Source organism: Ailuropoda melanoleuca, chromosome 4 (assembly GCF_002007445.2).
Source record: "Ailuropoda melanoleuca isolate Jingjing chromosome 4, ASM200744v2, whole genome shotgun sequence".
Classification (NCBI taxonomy): Eukaryota; Metazoa; Chordata; class Mammalia; order Carnivora; family Ursidae; genus Ailuropoda; species Ailuropoda melanoleuca.
This window is the reverse complement of record NC_048221.1, coordinates 2,681,595-2,696,097: the sequence shown is the minus strand read 5'-3', so window position 1 is coordinate 2,696,097 and position 14,503 is coordinate 2,681,595. Positions and strand designations below refer to the sequence as shown.

Below are 14,503 nucleotides of genomic sequence, written 5' to 3'. Positions count from 1 at the left end.
ATTTGTGTCTGTTTTGTTCACTGCTGTGAACAGTATCTGGTACACAGTAAGTGCTCAATAATGTTCATTGAATGAAAAGCGAACTTCTATTCATTCCTCAAAAGCCAGCAAAAATGCCCCCAACTCCCTGGGCAGCTCAGCGTTCTGGGGGAGCTGACTGGAACTGCCTTCACCTGTCAGGACCTTGGCTTCCCCCACCCGTCACCACCTGTGCGTCTAAGAGGACCTTTTTCTGGCCCCAGCTGATAAAAACAGTAGCAGTGGACATTCATGGAGCACATACTGTATGCCAACCACTGAGCAATGCTCTCTTTCATCCCCTCCTTGCCCCATGAGAGCCCCATCAGGTAAGTCCTGGCGTCACCCTTCTACAGCTAGGGAAACTGAGGCCCGGAGAGAGGAGGCCCTTGTTGGTGTCCTACTGTGAGGGGAGGTGGAGCCAGGCCAATGGTCACCCCACACACACCCTCTGGAGCCCCAGCCTTCCTCCCCCGTGCCCTCCCTCTGTGGTTCAGAGCAGCCAGTGCCCGGGCGGGAGGGGCCGCCTCAATTAATCACCTCAGGCTAATCTTCCCCTCCCCGGACCCCAAGCCGCTCCCCGCTCAGGTCTGGCAGAGCCAGGCCAGCAGCGGACGGGGTGCTGGGCCCGCGGGGGCCAGAGCTGCGTGGATACTGGGGCTGTCGAGGGGCTGCCAGGGGTGGTGAGTACTGGGCAGGTGGGCACAGGCAGGCACCAGTGGGAGCTGGGGGTGCAGAGAGCCTCCCAGGAGGGACTATGGGGTCAGCATCCCAGCCTCCTGCCTTCCTGGGGGCCCCAGGAGCACGGACGGAGGGACAGACAGACCAAAGCTGAGCTATAAGTCGAAGAGCCCGTCAGGGAGAGCTCGAGCGGGAAAGTGGGAACAGAGGTAAAGGGACAGACACACAGAGAAAAGAGACGGACGGAGAGTGAGAGCACCCCGGATGGAGAGGGAGGCTGGGAGGAGGAATGAAGGCAGGCCCCTGTGCGTGCCTCCCCGGCACATCTCACCCCAGGCCCAGCAGACGCTGGGGGCTCCCCTGCCCTCCCCAGCCGGCAGTCCCTGCTGCTGTCTCACTGCCTTGTGTCCTGCTGCCGCCCGGCCAGGTGGGGGTGAGGAGAAGCCATGTTTCTGAGCCCCGGTGAGGGGCCGGCGGCAGAGGGTGGGGGGCCGCGCCCGGGCGAGGAGGCCCCCAAGAAGCAGCACCGGAGAAACCGCACGACCTTCACCACGTACCAGCTGCACCAGCTGGAGAGGGCGTTCGAGGCCTCCCATTACCCAGACGTTTACAGCCGCGAGGAGCTGGCAGCCAAGGTGCACCTGCCCGAGGTGCGCGTGCAGGTGAGGGCACCCCACAGCCCAGGGAGGGAGCCAGAGCCAGATCGGGACCCTCCCAGTGTAGGCAGATCTCCAAGCTCAGAAGGCTTCCTGGAGGAGGGGATGTGGGACTGGGACCTTGGCGCTTGAGTAAAAGTTTTCCAGTTAGAAAGCAGAGAAGGTTGGGGTGTCTGGCCGGCTCGGCTGGTAGAGCACGCGACTCTTGATCTCAAGGTTGTGTGTTCGAGCCCCACGTTGGCTGCTGAGATTACTGAAAAATAAAATATTAAAAAAAAAAAAAAGGAAAGAAAGGAAAGGAGAACGGGCGATCTCTGAGCATCCAGGAGTGGCTGTGGCCGGTCACACTGGAGGTGTTTCCAGCCGCGGGAAGCCGAGGGACGGGGAGGCAGAGCGCGGCTGAGGAAGTGCTCGTGAAGGGCATCCACTGCTGAGCTGAGCAGCTCGGACCCCATGCCCAGGGCCAAAAGAGACCGCGGAGCCTGAGGGGCTGCGCAGAGAGTGGCGGGCGAGGAGGGCTTAGCTTCAGAAGACTTTGGGCTGATTTGATGGGGGCCATAGGGGGACCCGTCTCCCGAGGCAGATAACAGTATGTTGACACTGCAGCGGGTGGTAGGCCAGACAGCAGGCAGAACCCTGCGAAGCTGGGAGCCCCAAAGGACACAGTGGGCTGGCTCCTCCCCATGGGCCCTGAACTGGGAGCACCCCTCTCACTACCTCCAGGTGTGGTTCCAGAACCGCCGGGCCAAGTGGCGCCGCCAGGAGCGTCTGGAATCAGGCTCCAGGGCTGTGGCAGCCCCGAGGCTCCCCGAGGCCCCGGCACTGCCGTTTGCCCGCCCCCCGGCCATGCCGCTGCCCCTGGAGCCCTGGCTGGGCCCCGGGCCGCCGGCCGTGCCGGGCCTCCCACGCCTCCTGGGCCCAGGCCCCGCGCTGCAGGCACCCTTCGGGCCCCATGCCCTTGGTCCGGCCTTCACAGAGGGCTTCTGCCTGGAGGAGGCGTCCCTGCGGCTGCTGGCCAAGGAGCATGCACAGGCTCTGGACAGGGCCTGGCCGCCGGCCTGAGTCTGGGGCCCGCCTAGCCCTCTCATCTCAGCGTGTCTGTGGCCACCCATGCTGGTCCCCTCCCAGCACCTCCTCAGCCTGCCTTGCAGGGAGACTGGCACCGTGTCAGGAAGGAGGTGGCCTGGCCTGGGGCCTGGGCCTCCCGTCTGCCAGACGGGCGTGGGGACTGTGAGGCTCTGGGACAGTAAGGCTGCCATCACGAGCCACTCTGACTCACTGCGCCCAGGTCCCCCTGCCCGTGCCTCGTCCTTCACAGCTGAACCCCAGCTCTCGGACCTCCCGCTTTCCAAGAAAGCCTCTGCTTTCACTGCGTGCTCCCGAGTGCCCGTCCTGGGCCCATCACTTTGCCCCTCCTCCAGCTGCTTTGTGGGGGAGGAAACCGAGGCCCAGGGAGGCCCGGGTTGATGACCACCCTTCCCAGAACTCTGCTGGACTCCAGGACAAGGAGGCCACAGAGGGCAAGGAACAGGGTGTGACCAGGCTGGGAGCTGGCCTAGTGTCAGCATGACAGGGGACCTCCCCACGGGACAGGGCAGCCTGGGTCAGGACAGGAGGCGAGGGGCTCAAGGGCAGAAGTTGCAAGTGACCAGCACCCTGTCTTTGGGCTCTGGCCCTGAAGTAGCCATAGGCTCACTTCTGGGTCCTCACACCAGTGCGCGCCCCCGGGCTGAACTGGCCTGCTCATCTCCGCTCACTTGGCATCTCATACATGAGTCGCCCACCCACCCCTCCATCTACCCGCTATGCAATGGGGATGTGACGGTGAACAAATGGACAACAAGCCCTGCCCTCACGGAGCCGCCACTCCAGTGGGAGGAAGACAAGCAGCCCAAATAAATAAATACGTACGTAAAACACCAGCTGGCTGTAAGTGCTGAGAGAAAATAAGACAAGAGGCAGTCTGGAGTGCGTGACAGGACTGTAGTTGAACGAGGCGGATGGGGGGCCTCTTGGAGGGGATACTGGAAAACCGGAGGAGGTAAAGGAGTGAGCCACGGGAACACCTCGGGGAAGAGCCGCCAGGCAGAGGCAATGGCACGTCCAAAGCCCTGGGGCAGGACCGGCCAGGTGTGCGGGAGAACCCAGGAGGCCCTGGGGCTGAAGCACAGCGAGCAAGGTGCCTCGTGGCCGCTACAACTTTGTGTCTACCCTGAGAACCACGGACATCCACGGGAGGGCTGGGACCTGCTCTGGGCAGGCCACCCGAGAGAGCAGGTAATCCGCTTGGCAGTCCTCTTAGAGGATGAGGGCCCTCGGCTCCTGGGAAGAGGCGGAGTTAGTCCCCCGCCCTGCCCAGCCCTGCTAGCCAAGACAGCGCAGAGGACCCCCGGCCCCTGGTCCAGCCCCCCAGGTTGTGCCCTCATGCAGCCACCCCACCCCTGCAGCCGCACACCCTCTCAGGCTTCACCCTGGTGACCCTGCCCCTAGCCAGGTAGGGCAGGGGCCAGGACTGTGGGGAGCTGGTTCTCGCGCAGGCTGTGGGTCAGGTTCACAGTGCCAAGTTCAAGACTCCCAGACGCATTTCCTGGGGGGGGGTGTGGGGGAGGTTGAGCCCAGGGCACTAATGGGGTGGGGAGGAGGATGGTGGGTAGGCCTAGGTCCCGGGGCTCAACTAACTGGCCAATGCAGAGAACACGGGACCTTAGTGGGAAGGAAAAGGAAGTCCCCTCCCTCTGGCTGGGCTTGCTAAACCGGGTAAGGGGTGTCAGCCAGGAGTCCTGGAGCCACCCCTGCCCAGGAGAACTACCCACGGGGGCTACAAGGACCCAGAGCCAGAGAAAGCTGTCTGTCTGGATAGCGAAGCCCCCGAGTCAGCACTCCTGAAGGCAGAGCCCGCCCTGGACGCTTCAGTCTCCCTCTCATGTTTGGGTAGTTTGGAGCTCGTTTGAGTCCCCTGCAACCGAGAGGCGTGTCTAGAAAAACCTCCCCCTGCAGCCACAGGCCTGAGGCACACCCCTGCCCACTGACCCCAGACAGCACCCAGGGCTTGCCAGGGACGGCCCCCAGGGCCCTGATTCAGCCTTGCCGTGGGGACCAAACAGGCACCAGGTCAGGGGGCTCCTCTGTTCTCAAAACCCTGTTTTCTCCAGGAAAATCGAGTCTTCCATGGGGGCGGGGAGGAGATGTGGTGTGCCTCGGGGGTCCTCCTTTAGGGCCTGGTGAGGTCCCCGGTGGCTCCGGGCGGCCCAGCCCCTTCCCCCACTAGAACTTCTGGTTCTTGCTCAGGCGGTTGTGACGCCAGATGTTGTGTTTCCGCAGCAGTCGCCAATACTCGCGGGTCTCAGGGTCCAGTTCCTCTAGCTTCTTGGGGGGGCCGACATTCATCTGAAACAGCCTGCCGTGGCATGGGCAGGAATCAGGGAGGCAGGGCAGACCCCCAGAAGGTCCCCCTCCCTGGGCACCGTGGGCAGAAGTGGCAGCAGACTGGGCCCCACAGCCACATGGTGGGGGCATGATCCTGGGGTGAGCCCTCCCCACCCCGAGCTGGGTTCCTGGCTGTGGGAAAGCTGCCCCATCCCAGTGGTGCTGGTATGGGAGGTGGGCACACACCAAGTCTTCCGCTGCCTCCTGGCCATTGTCTGTGCTGTCTGCTGGGAACACCTCCCCACCCACTCACTCAACCTTTCTGAAGCTTCCCCAGCTTTAAGGATCAGCACAGGTCAATGGCTTCAATGTCCTGCTACTGGTCCTGGGGCCAAGAGCAAAATCTTCCCTGTATCCCCCCTGGCCCTGTGAGAGCTAATCGATCACCTCCCTGCCCCATCTCCGTCTATTCTCCACCTTCACTTCCTGCTGTTCTGCTAACAAACCAGGTGCAGTCCTGCCCCAGGGCCTTTGCAATGACTATTCCCTCTACCTTTAAAGCTACTTCCACCCACTCAGGTCTTGAGTCACATCTCACCTCCCCAGGAAAGCCCTATGGAAACCTCAGATTTGATCAGCCAGGCCGTCCTCACCCTGGCACGTGCTCTCCGGGCTCTCCAGCCTGGCTCACTCACCACTCGGGGTACTCCACGTCTGGCTTCAGGACCACGTCCTGGCCCTCCTTGTAGATGTTGACACCCATGGCATGTGTGGTGAGTCGGACGGGGTCTGTGCACACCTCTGGGTCCTTCAGGGCCTCACTGGCCACACCGCCTTTGGCGCCTTTGCCCCCCTTCATGGCTGGAGGGTGGGAGAGAGTCATTTCTGCCAGCTGCACTCTCAGGAGGCCGGCCTTCCCTTCTGCCCCCTCTTTCTCCAGGGGGCCCCCTAGCCCCTGACTAGACTGCTGCACCCAAGATGATTTTAAGTGGGACATGGATACTGCATTAAACACTGACGCTTAGAAGGACCAGATCATTGCTTTCCAATTCTGTTTATGTCACGGAGAAAGGGCTGGTATGCGTCTTGAAAGCCCATTATTCTGTCAATTCTCTCCTTCCAACAAAGGAGATCAAACCAGGCTATATCCGGGTGATTTTGCCTTTGCTTCAGTAGCTAATAGTCAGATGGACACCACTGCATCCTCAAACTGCCGGTGGCGACTTGCTCAAGAAAACACAGTACCTTTAAAGGCACAAACAGAACTGGGACCCAAGTTCATAACAACCGCCCCCCTCCGCCCCGGAAAAACACACCGCACCTGCGCAGTGAGTCCAATCAAATCCCGGGTATTTTCAAACTGCGCCTGCGCAAAAAGCTCAGCGCCTGCCTCTTTACGCTTGCGCACTGATTCTAGGAACCACCTCCCAAAGCAGCGTCTGCGCACTACTAACTCCTCAGTGTCCCAAACCTTTCCCATCTGGGTCCCTCTTAATCCAGCTCACCCGGTCTCTTGGCATATCCCCGTACGAGGAGTCTTCCAAGCTCGGCAGGGACCGGGAGCTCCCGGGCCCGCCAGCCGGTCCAGGTCCACGTAGCCCCAAAGAGGAGTCTTGCCGCCATGACGTACGCGGACTGCCGGCTCGTGCACTTTTCCGGGAGACGACGGCGGCCAAAGGGTGCTTGGGAGTTGTAGGCTCCTAGAGATTTCTGGGAAATGTAGTATTCCAGTCTTAGGAGTTATTTGCGCGTTCTTTGAAACTTTTATAGATATCCTGTTACTGTTAAAAGGGGACTTTAAAAAGATATTTCATTTACTTAGTGCCCTTCTTCAGTTATAACTTATTTTAAGATCACGCTTTATGCATTCCTAATTCTATTCAATGAGCAATTACTGAAAGCCTAAAAGTAATTTGGTAATACTTAAAAGACTCATTTTCCAGCCCTTTTGCTAAATCCGTAACCAGCTCGATCTCGTTTAGTCCTCACAAGTAGGAGGTAGGTACTATTATTATCCCCAGTTTATAATTGCGGAAGCGAAGCTCAGGCATGGAAAGTTAACGCCAGGACGTGCCATTCCGCCTCCCGACTGTGAGCGAAACCGGAAGTCCGTCCACAATAGGGTCCCTGCGCTGCTTCCGGTGTCCCCGGAGTAGAAAGAGACCCCCTGTCACTTTAATATTTCCCAGTCCCATTTCTTCCCATCTGCCATCCATTGGAGTAATGCCCACAGCCGTATATATATGGCAGGCAGTGATCACTAACCCCAATTTGTAATTGAGGAAACAGGTCCAGAGGCCAGCTCGGACTCCCACTCTGTGTATACAGAAGCCCAGGATTCGAACCCCTGGTTCCTACACCTAGCGCTCCGGCGCAGCAAGGCTGGTTGGGAGAACTACATTTCCCAGCAGGCCCCGCAAACGCGCGCAAGCCCAGTGGGTCCGAGCGCTGTGCGGACAGACCTGCCGGCGCCGCGGCCAGGAATCGGCGAGCCGCGGCCCCTGGAGGACTGTCCGGCCGGGGGCGTGGGGTTCTGGGGGACCTCGCGGTCTGAGGCCACCTTGGTTTGGGAAGTGAGTGTCTCGGCGGGGCAGAGCGGGGTCTGGAGCCGGCGGCTGAAGAAGGGGGTCTGAAGTCTTGAGGCTGGGGTCTGCGAGAGGACCGGGGTCTTAGCTCGTAGCTCTAGGTGGAGTTACGTCTTCAGGCTGGGTTCTGAGGTCCGGGTCAGAGTCCGGAGTTGATCTTGAGCGTGGCATTGGAGGTTTTGAGACTAGGCTCTGCATTCTGGCGTCTTGGATCTCTAATATTAAGTCTGGGGTCCTGGATCTAGTCTTAGGCTGGGGCCCTGAGTCCGAGGTCTCGGGAACCTGCACTTCCCGGGTCTGCATAGTCAGGCTGTGTCTCCATCCTGGGTTACACGTCTCGGTGGAGGGAGACTTGTAAGAACTAAGTCTGGGGGAACAGGATCCACGGGTGGGGAGCGGTCTGGGCTGACAGGTATAGGGGAGCGCTCCGGGGTTTGGGTTCGGAGCCTATGAAGCTGCTGTCTTACGACGGCCTGTTCTGCCTGTTCTGCATCTCGATTGCCTCGTCTATAAATTGGAGGTCATAGCGGACCCTTCGTTGCAGAGTATGGTGGGGATTAAATTCTGTGTTCCACACCCTCCTAGAGCTTGGCACCACGTTGGCACTCAGGAAATCTTATCTTCGAATCTCTCTTTCAGATGCTGGCCTGAGCCTGGGAAGCAGGCATGGAACTCCTGACAACTTCCCAGGCTCCCTCAGGCCCTCCAGCTATGGACTTGGAGGAGCCGAGGGACACACTTTCACCCTCTCAGGACCTCACCCCCAACTGCCAGTGGGACCCAGTGCCGGGGCGCTCTGGCAGCCTGAGTCAGATGGAACTCGATGGGCCCGGCATTGAGGACCTGGTGCAGCAGTTTGAGGCTCTGCCTGGTGATCTGGTGGGCTTGTCCCCGGATGGACCTCCCTGCCCCTTGCACGTGGCCACGGGCCACGGCCTGGCCTCCCAGGACGTTGCTGATGCCCACGGGCTCTTGTCTGCCGAGGCCGGCCGGGACGACCTGCTGAGCCTTTTGCACTGCCAGGAATGCCCTCCTTCCCAGTCTTGTCCCAAGGAGCCTCCGGACCCTGCCCCTCGCCCACTGCAGCCCCCCGAGGACCCAGACGGAGATACCAGTGCCCCAGAATGGGCGGAGGGAGCTTCTGCCGAGCAGGGTGGCAGCAGGAGCTCAAGCAGCTCCCCGGAACCCTGGCTGGAGACGGTGCCTCTGGTTACTCCTGAGGAACGGCCTGCCAGTACCCAGGTAGGGCCTTTCCCGCCCCCCAGGCCGCCTCTGCTGCCAGGAACCAAGCCGAGGGACTCAGGCCTGCACCTCTTCTATCTTCTTCCAGAGCCCCAAGACCCTGGTGCCATACCCTGCCCTCCAGGAGGGTGAGTGTCCTGCCCACCCTGGCCCCAGGGACTTAGCATTTTCAGAATAGCCCCAATCAGGCTCCTCCCAAAATGGCACAAAGTTTGCCAGCAAGGAGTTGCTTCTAGAGAGGCTCCGAGGTGGGTTGAGTAGATTCCAGATGGTCTGGGAGGGGGGAGAGAGTGGTGCGAATGTTCTAGAATGAATAGGGGATGGAAGAGCAGGCGTGGCATTTGTAGCACTGGGTTCCAGAGCAGGGGTTGGCACATTGCCATCTGCGATCAAATCCAACCTGCCTGTTCTGGCATGTCTTGCAAGCTAACAGTGGCTTTTATGTTTTTAAGTGGTTGGGGAAAAAACAGAATAGTATTTCTTAATGTGTGAAAACAATGTGCAACTCAAATTTCAGTGTCCACAAATAAAGTTTTATTGAGACACCGTCATGACCATTCATTAACGTAGTGTTTGCAGTGGTTTTCACATTACGGTCGCCAGGCTGGGTCGTTGCAGCACGGACCATCTGGCCCACAAAGACAAACATATTTACCGTTTGGCCTCGTGCATAAAAAGTTTGTCAGTCTTCGGCGCCTGCATGCCTCTGGCGCTTGTGTCCAGCTCTTGAGCTCAGCTCAGGTCTTGATCTCAGGGCTGTGAGTTCAAGTACCACACTGGGCTCCAGGCTGGGTGTGGAGCCTGCTTTACAAAAAAAAAAAAAAAAGTTTCTCAATTTCTGCCCTGAAAGCATGGAAAGAACCAGTTCTGGGGACCTAGAATGTTCTAGGATTTCCCCCCTAATTACCTGAGGCTGTAAGTCAAAGAGAAGTTTTATGGTTGTGGGAAGGTGAAGCTGGTTCGGACTTAGAGTTCCAAGAAGGTGCTGGAATCGGGTGGAGCTATGACTCACCTTGGGAGTTCTAGAATTTGGCATTTTGCCTGTGGTTCTAGATTAAAAGAACCTGGGCTGATGGTGTTCTAGAATGGTGAACAGAGCTGTCTAGACTGGAGGTTTTCATAATCACGGAGTGACTAGAGCTTATCAACAGTTCTAGACCAGGGGTTGTTCTAGCACTGTGGACAGGGCTGTCTGATTCCAGAGTAATCAGAAAGTTCTAGAGTCGTGCTATACAATAGAATCATAATGTGAGCGATGTGTGACTTTTTTTTAAATAAGGTTTTATTTATCTTGAGAGAGAGTGTGCCCATGCTTGCAGGGGAGGGGCGGAGGCAGAGGGAGAGAGAAAATCCCAAGCAGGGCGCCTGGGTGGCTCAGTTGGTTAAGCATCTGCCTTTCGCTCAGGTCATGATCTCAGGGTCTTGGGATCGAGCCCCACATTGGGCTCCGCCCAGACCGGGGAGCCTGTTTCTCCCTCCCCCTCTGCTGCTCCCCCTGCTTGTGCTCACTCTCTCTCTCAAACAAGCAAATAAAATCTTAAAGAAAAAAAGAAAATCCCAAGCCGACTTCCTGCTGAGTGTGGAGCCCGACACAGGGCTCAATCCCACAGCCCTGAGATCATGACCTGAGCCAAAATCAAGACTCAGATGTTCAGCCGGCTGATCCAGCACCGCCCCCCCATGTGTGACTTTTAATTTCCTAGTTATCTGCTTTAAAAAAATAAACATAGGGGCACCTGACTGGCTCGGTCAGAGGATGTGCGACTCTTGATCTTGGGGTCGTGATTTCGAGCCCCACGTTGGGTGCAGAGATTACTTAAAAAAACAAAAACTTAAAAAAAAAAAAAAAGGAAAAAGTAATAACGTTTTGATTAACTCAACCTATTTCAGGTGTTGTTTCCACGTATAATCCATATCTTACACTTACTTTACCTTTTTTTCATACTAAATTTTCAAAATCCAGTGTGCATTTTCAGGTGCCACATTTCAGGTGCGCAATCCCCGCACGAGCCTGGCTGCTAGCGTATTGGATGGTGCGGTTCTAGAACCCCGGAGTGGAGTTCTGTTGTTCCAGAATGCTTAGATCACGAAAGATAATGGGCAGAACGGGCTGTAGTTTAAATTCGCTTCGAGTCCTCCAGAGCCGGGGCCTGCACCTGCAGTTCTAAACCAGAAAAGCAACTGCTCCTGGTTAGAACATTCTAGAACTGGCAGGGCTGGCTGGGTCTGGATTGTTCAGGGAATTACGGAGCCCTGATGGCAGAGTTCTGTGTGGTTCTGGGCTAGGTTGGTCGAGTTCTAGAACGACGCGCAGTTGTTTGCTTCTGGACTGCACATCATTCTTAGACTCACTGGGTACAGCTGAGGTGTCCCGACTATTTGAAGATGTTCTAGAACCATAGGAAAGGCTACCCAGTGCCGCCACGATTAAGAAGTTACAGAATCACTGAGTGGGAAAATGTGGTTCTGGAGGCGTGCTGATTTCTAGGACCCCTGCAGAATTCTATGGCTTGAGGCCTGTCAGGGAGCTCTGGAACCACAGATGGGAGCTATTTGGGGTTCTGGATGGTGTGAAAGTTTTGGACATGTGGTGAGTTGTCTCTTCTCTGATTGGGCAGTTCTACAACTGTGGAATACAGTTGTCTCCAGTCGTGGGCTGACAAGGGAGAAATCTAGAACAGCAGGCAAAGCGAACTGGCTCCAGATTGATTTAGGGCATTCCAGAACCATTGGGTGCAGTTGACTATGGTTTTATAGCATTGCTGGTTTTAGAAATGGGACTGCTTGGTTTTAGCATGATGATAGAATTCTAGAAACACAGGGTGGTGGTGCCTGAGTGCTAGAGTGCTTTTTGGATCTGGTTGTGGTTCTAGACTCCGAGGGCTCTTGAAACTGGTCCCTGTGCCCTGGAGTCCTTGAACCGTGGACAGAGTCCGAGCTGGCTCTAGACTGATAACAGGGCTCTAGATGTCTGTGGCTCCTGCTGATGGGCTGGTTCGGGAACGGTGGGCGGATGTGTGTCGCTCAAGAGTGCTAAGCAAGGGGTGGAACTCTGTGCTTCCAGACCACTGAGGGAGCCACGACCCAGGGCAGAGCCTGAGGGTTGGACACGCATGGCTGGGGGCTCTCAGGGGCTGACCCTCCCCCCCTGTTGCCCTCAGTACCTGGTCCCTGTGACCATGAAGACCTCCTAGACGGCGTCATATTTGGGGCCAAATACTTGGGCTCCACCCAGCTGGTGTCTGAGCGGAACCCGCCCCCCAGCACACGCATGGCCCAGGCCCGGGAGGCGATGGACCGTGTCAAGGTGAAGCCAGGGCTGGGCAGGTGGGGCTCCCCAGGGCTGGCGGGCGGGCGGGCGGGCTGTCGGCCGGGTCCCCCAAGGCCCCTGGAGCCCAGCGCGGCAGAGGCTGGGTCTTCGCGGGCCTCCACCTCCCACCGACCCCCACAGGCCCCCGACGGGGAGACTCAGCCCATGACGGAAGTGGACCTCTTCGTGTCCACCAAGAGGGTCAAGGTGCTGACGGCCGACTCCCAGGTACGGGGCCAGGCCCGGCCCCTGGGGTGTGGGGGCCCCGGGAGGGCCCGCACAGCCCGCCCAGGCCTGGTCTCCCCCTGCCGCAGGAGGCCTTGATGGACCACGCCCTGCAGACCATCTCGTACATTGCGGACATCGGCAGCGTGCTGGTGCTCATGGCCCGGCGGCGGCTGGCCCAGCGGCCGGCACCCCAGGCCCGCGGCCACAGGCGCTACAAGATGCTTTGCCATGTCTTCCACTCAGAGGACGTGAGCAGCCCCGCTCTGGGCGTCCTGGGGGGAGGGGGACTCGGGCCAGCCCCCCCCTTCCAGCGCCCACCTGGCCACACTGTCACCGCAGTGTCCTTCCTTCGGTCCTTGGCGCTGTCGGCTGTCTCCCTCCCTGACCCCAAAGCCCCTGGCCCTTCCCATAAGCCTTGGAGACTGGCGGCCAACCCCCGAACCTTCCCCCTCCAGGCCTGCCGCCCTCCCCTCCCCTCCCCTCCCCCCATAGATTCCTCAAGACAGTGGCTGGTTTCCACAGTCCCAGAAGCCACGGGGCATCACGTGGTCTCCTGGGAATCCTGCCCCCCCGTGGGGGTGGGAGGGCTCGGCCCTAAGGGTTTGGGGGCCCTGAGGAGGTGTGTGGGACACCCCCCCGAGAGATGCTGCCCATCGGCACGCAGGCCCAGCTCATCGCTCAGGCCATCGGCCAGGCCTTCACCGTGGCCTACAGCCAGTTCCTTCGGGAAAGCGGTATCGACCCCAACCAGGTGGGCGCCCAGCAGAGCCAGGGCGCCACGGGCCCTGGCCACCTCCACAATGGGGACCTCGACCACTTCTCCAACAGCGAGAACTGCAGGGAGGTGAGCAAGCAGGCCGGTGGCCCCCGCCAGCCCCCCCGCCCACAGCGGCCCTCACGGCCCCCGCCCCGTGTCCCCCTCCCAGGTGTGCATCGAGAAGCGCCGGGGCGAGGGCCTGGGTGTGGCCCTGGTGGAGTCGGGCTGGGGCTCCCTGCTGCCCACGGCCGTCATCGCCAACCTGCTGCACGGGAGTCCCGCTGAGCGCTCGGGGGCCCTCAGCATCGGGGACCGCCTCACTGCCATCAACGGGACCAGCCTGGTAGGGCTGCCCCTGGCCGCCTGCCAGGCCGCCGTCCGCGTGAGTCCTCCCAGGGTGGCTGGGTGCCCTTCCCCGGCGCGGTCTGGAAGGGGAAGGTAGAGCCTGCCTGCTCAAGGGTGTGCTCGGGGACGGAGGCTTGGAGAGGGGGCGCTGCTGTCGGGGGTGACCTTGATGGCGTGAGGGCAGGATTTGAACACACATGGTCTAGCTGCAGCCCCGGGAGCCTTCCTCTCTGCACGAGGCAGCCAGTGTGTTCTTGAGTCTTGACCCTTGTGGCTGGTTGGGGAAACCGAAGCCCGGAGCTGGGGAGGGACCTGGCCAGGTCAGAAGGGCAGGCCCGAGACGGTCCCCGCAGCACGTTACTGAGTGTTTGAGCGTGGCGGATGCTGCTAGAAACTTGCTCTTGACGGGGAAATTGAGGCCACGGATAGGGAGGGGAGAGGTCACCGCTCCGAGCCGAGGCTGCCTGGCTTGAGTCTGTGTTAACTGCTGCCCAGGGGTCTTCTAGGATCTAGAGCCTTGACTTTAAAGCCCCATTTCACAAGTGGGTAAACTGAGGCCCCAGGGGGCTGCGGTGTAGCTGGGAGGCCTGGCAGGGCCCTGAAGGCCCCACAAGGCCCACAGCACCTGTCCTGCACAGGAGCTGAAGTCACAGACCGTGGTGACCCTCAGCATCGTCCACTGTCCACCGGTCACCACGGCCATCATCCGCCGGCCCCACGCCCGCCAGCAGCTGGGCTTCTGCGTGGAGGATGGCATCGTGAGACCCCAGCCTGGGCCGGGGGGGGTGTGGGGGGGGCCCCGAGCGCGGGCGGCCTGAGCAGCCGTGGCCCCTGCCGGTCCCTCCAGGTCTGCAGCCTCCTCCGGGGCGGCATCGCGGAGCGCGGGGGCGTGCGTGTGGGGCACCGCATCATCGAGATCAACGGGCACAGCGTGGTGGCCACGCCGCACGCCCGCATCATCGAGCTGCTCACCGAGGCCCACACGGAGGTGTGCGGGCAGCGGGCGGGTCCGGGGGGGCCTCCTGCCGGTGCAGGCCCTCCCTGAGCCGCCGGCCTCCTCTCCGGCCCCCCAGGTCCACATCAAAACGATGCCGGCCGCCACCTACCGCCTGCTCACAGGCCAGGAGCAGCCCGTGTACCTGTGACCGGCCACCAGCGCCCCCCCCCCTCCGCCAGCCCACTGTGCCTTAGCCCCAGCAGCCCTGGGAGCCCGTTTGCGGGGCCTCCAGGGCTTCTTGGTGCCGTGCTGTTTTCTGATGCAAAACATTAAATGCGTAAAAAATGGGCAAAATCTCAGATTGAGGTCTGTGGTATT

At 59.8% G+C, this 14,503-nt stretch overlaps 3 protein-coding genes across 5 annotated transcripts; 2 read left to right on the top strand and 1 right to left on the bottom strand.

Annotated features, from left to right (window-relative positions):
* The first annotated feature begins 104 nt into the window (after positions 1–104).
* RAX2 (retina and anterior neural fold homeobox 2) lies at positions 105–3,143 on the top strand. 2 transcript variants are annotated; one of them, XM_034657511.1, is made up of 2 exons: positions 105–1,349; positions 2,079–3,143. In XM_034657511.1, exons 1-2 carry the CDS (start codon positions 1,146–1,148, stop codon positions 2,415–2,417), a joined length of 543 nt encoding a protein of 180 aa, XP_034513402.1. In that variant the 5' UTR covers positions 105–1,145; the 3' UTR covers positions 2,418–3,143. The 2 variants fall into 2 exon arrangements, with proteins under 2 accessions (XP_034513402.1, XP_002923607.1); XM_002923561.4 differs by having other exon boundaries at positions 105–1,361.
* Positions 3,144–3,319: 176 nt separating this feature from the next.
* On the bottom strand, positions 3,320–6,394 carry MRPL54 (mitochondrial ribosomal protein L54). The gene is made up of 3 exons (XM_002923560.4): positions 6,227–6,394; positions 5,417–5,582; positions 3,320–4,752 (listed from the first exon to the last, which is right to left on the bottom strand). Exons 1-3 carry the CDS (start codon positions 6,342–6,344, stop codon positions 4,620–4,622), a joined length of 417 nt encoding a protein of 138 aa, XP_002923606.1. The 5' UTR covers positions 6,345–6,394; the 3' UTR covers positions 3,320–4,619.
* A 747-nt stretch (positions 6,395–7,141) lies between these two features.
* Positions 7,142–14,484, top strand: APBA3 (amyloid beta precursor protein binding family A member 3). Of its 2 annotated transcripts, XM_034657504.1 has the most exons (11): positions 7,142–7,294; positions 7,946–8,548; positions 8,637–8,676; positions 11,710–11,855; positions 12,000–12,086; positions 12,173–12,334; positions 12,751–12,930; positions 13,013–13,225; positions 13,827–13,946; positions 14,036–14,176; positions 14,262–14,484. In XM_034657504.1, the coding sequence occupies exons 2-11, from the start codon at positions 7,973–7,975 to the stop codon at positions 14,331–14,333; spliced, it is 1,737 nt and encodes a 578-aa protein (XP_034513395.1). In that variant the 5' UTR covers positions 7,142–7,294; positions 7,946–7,972; the 3' UTR covers positions 14,334–14,484. The 2 variants fall into 2 exon arrangements, with proteins under 2 accessions (XP_034513395.1, XP_034513394.1); XM_034657503.1 differs by having other exon boundaries at positions 11,710–12,086.
* Positions 14,485–14,503: the final 19 nt, after the last annotated feature.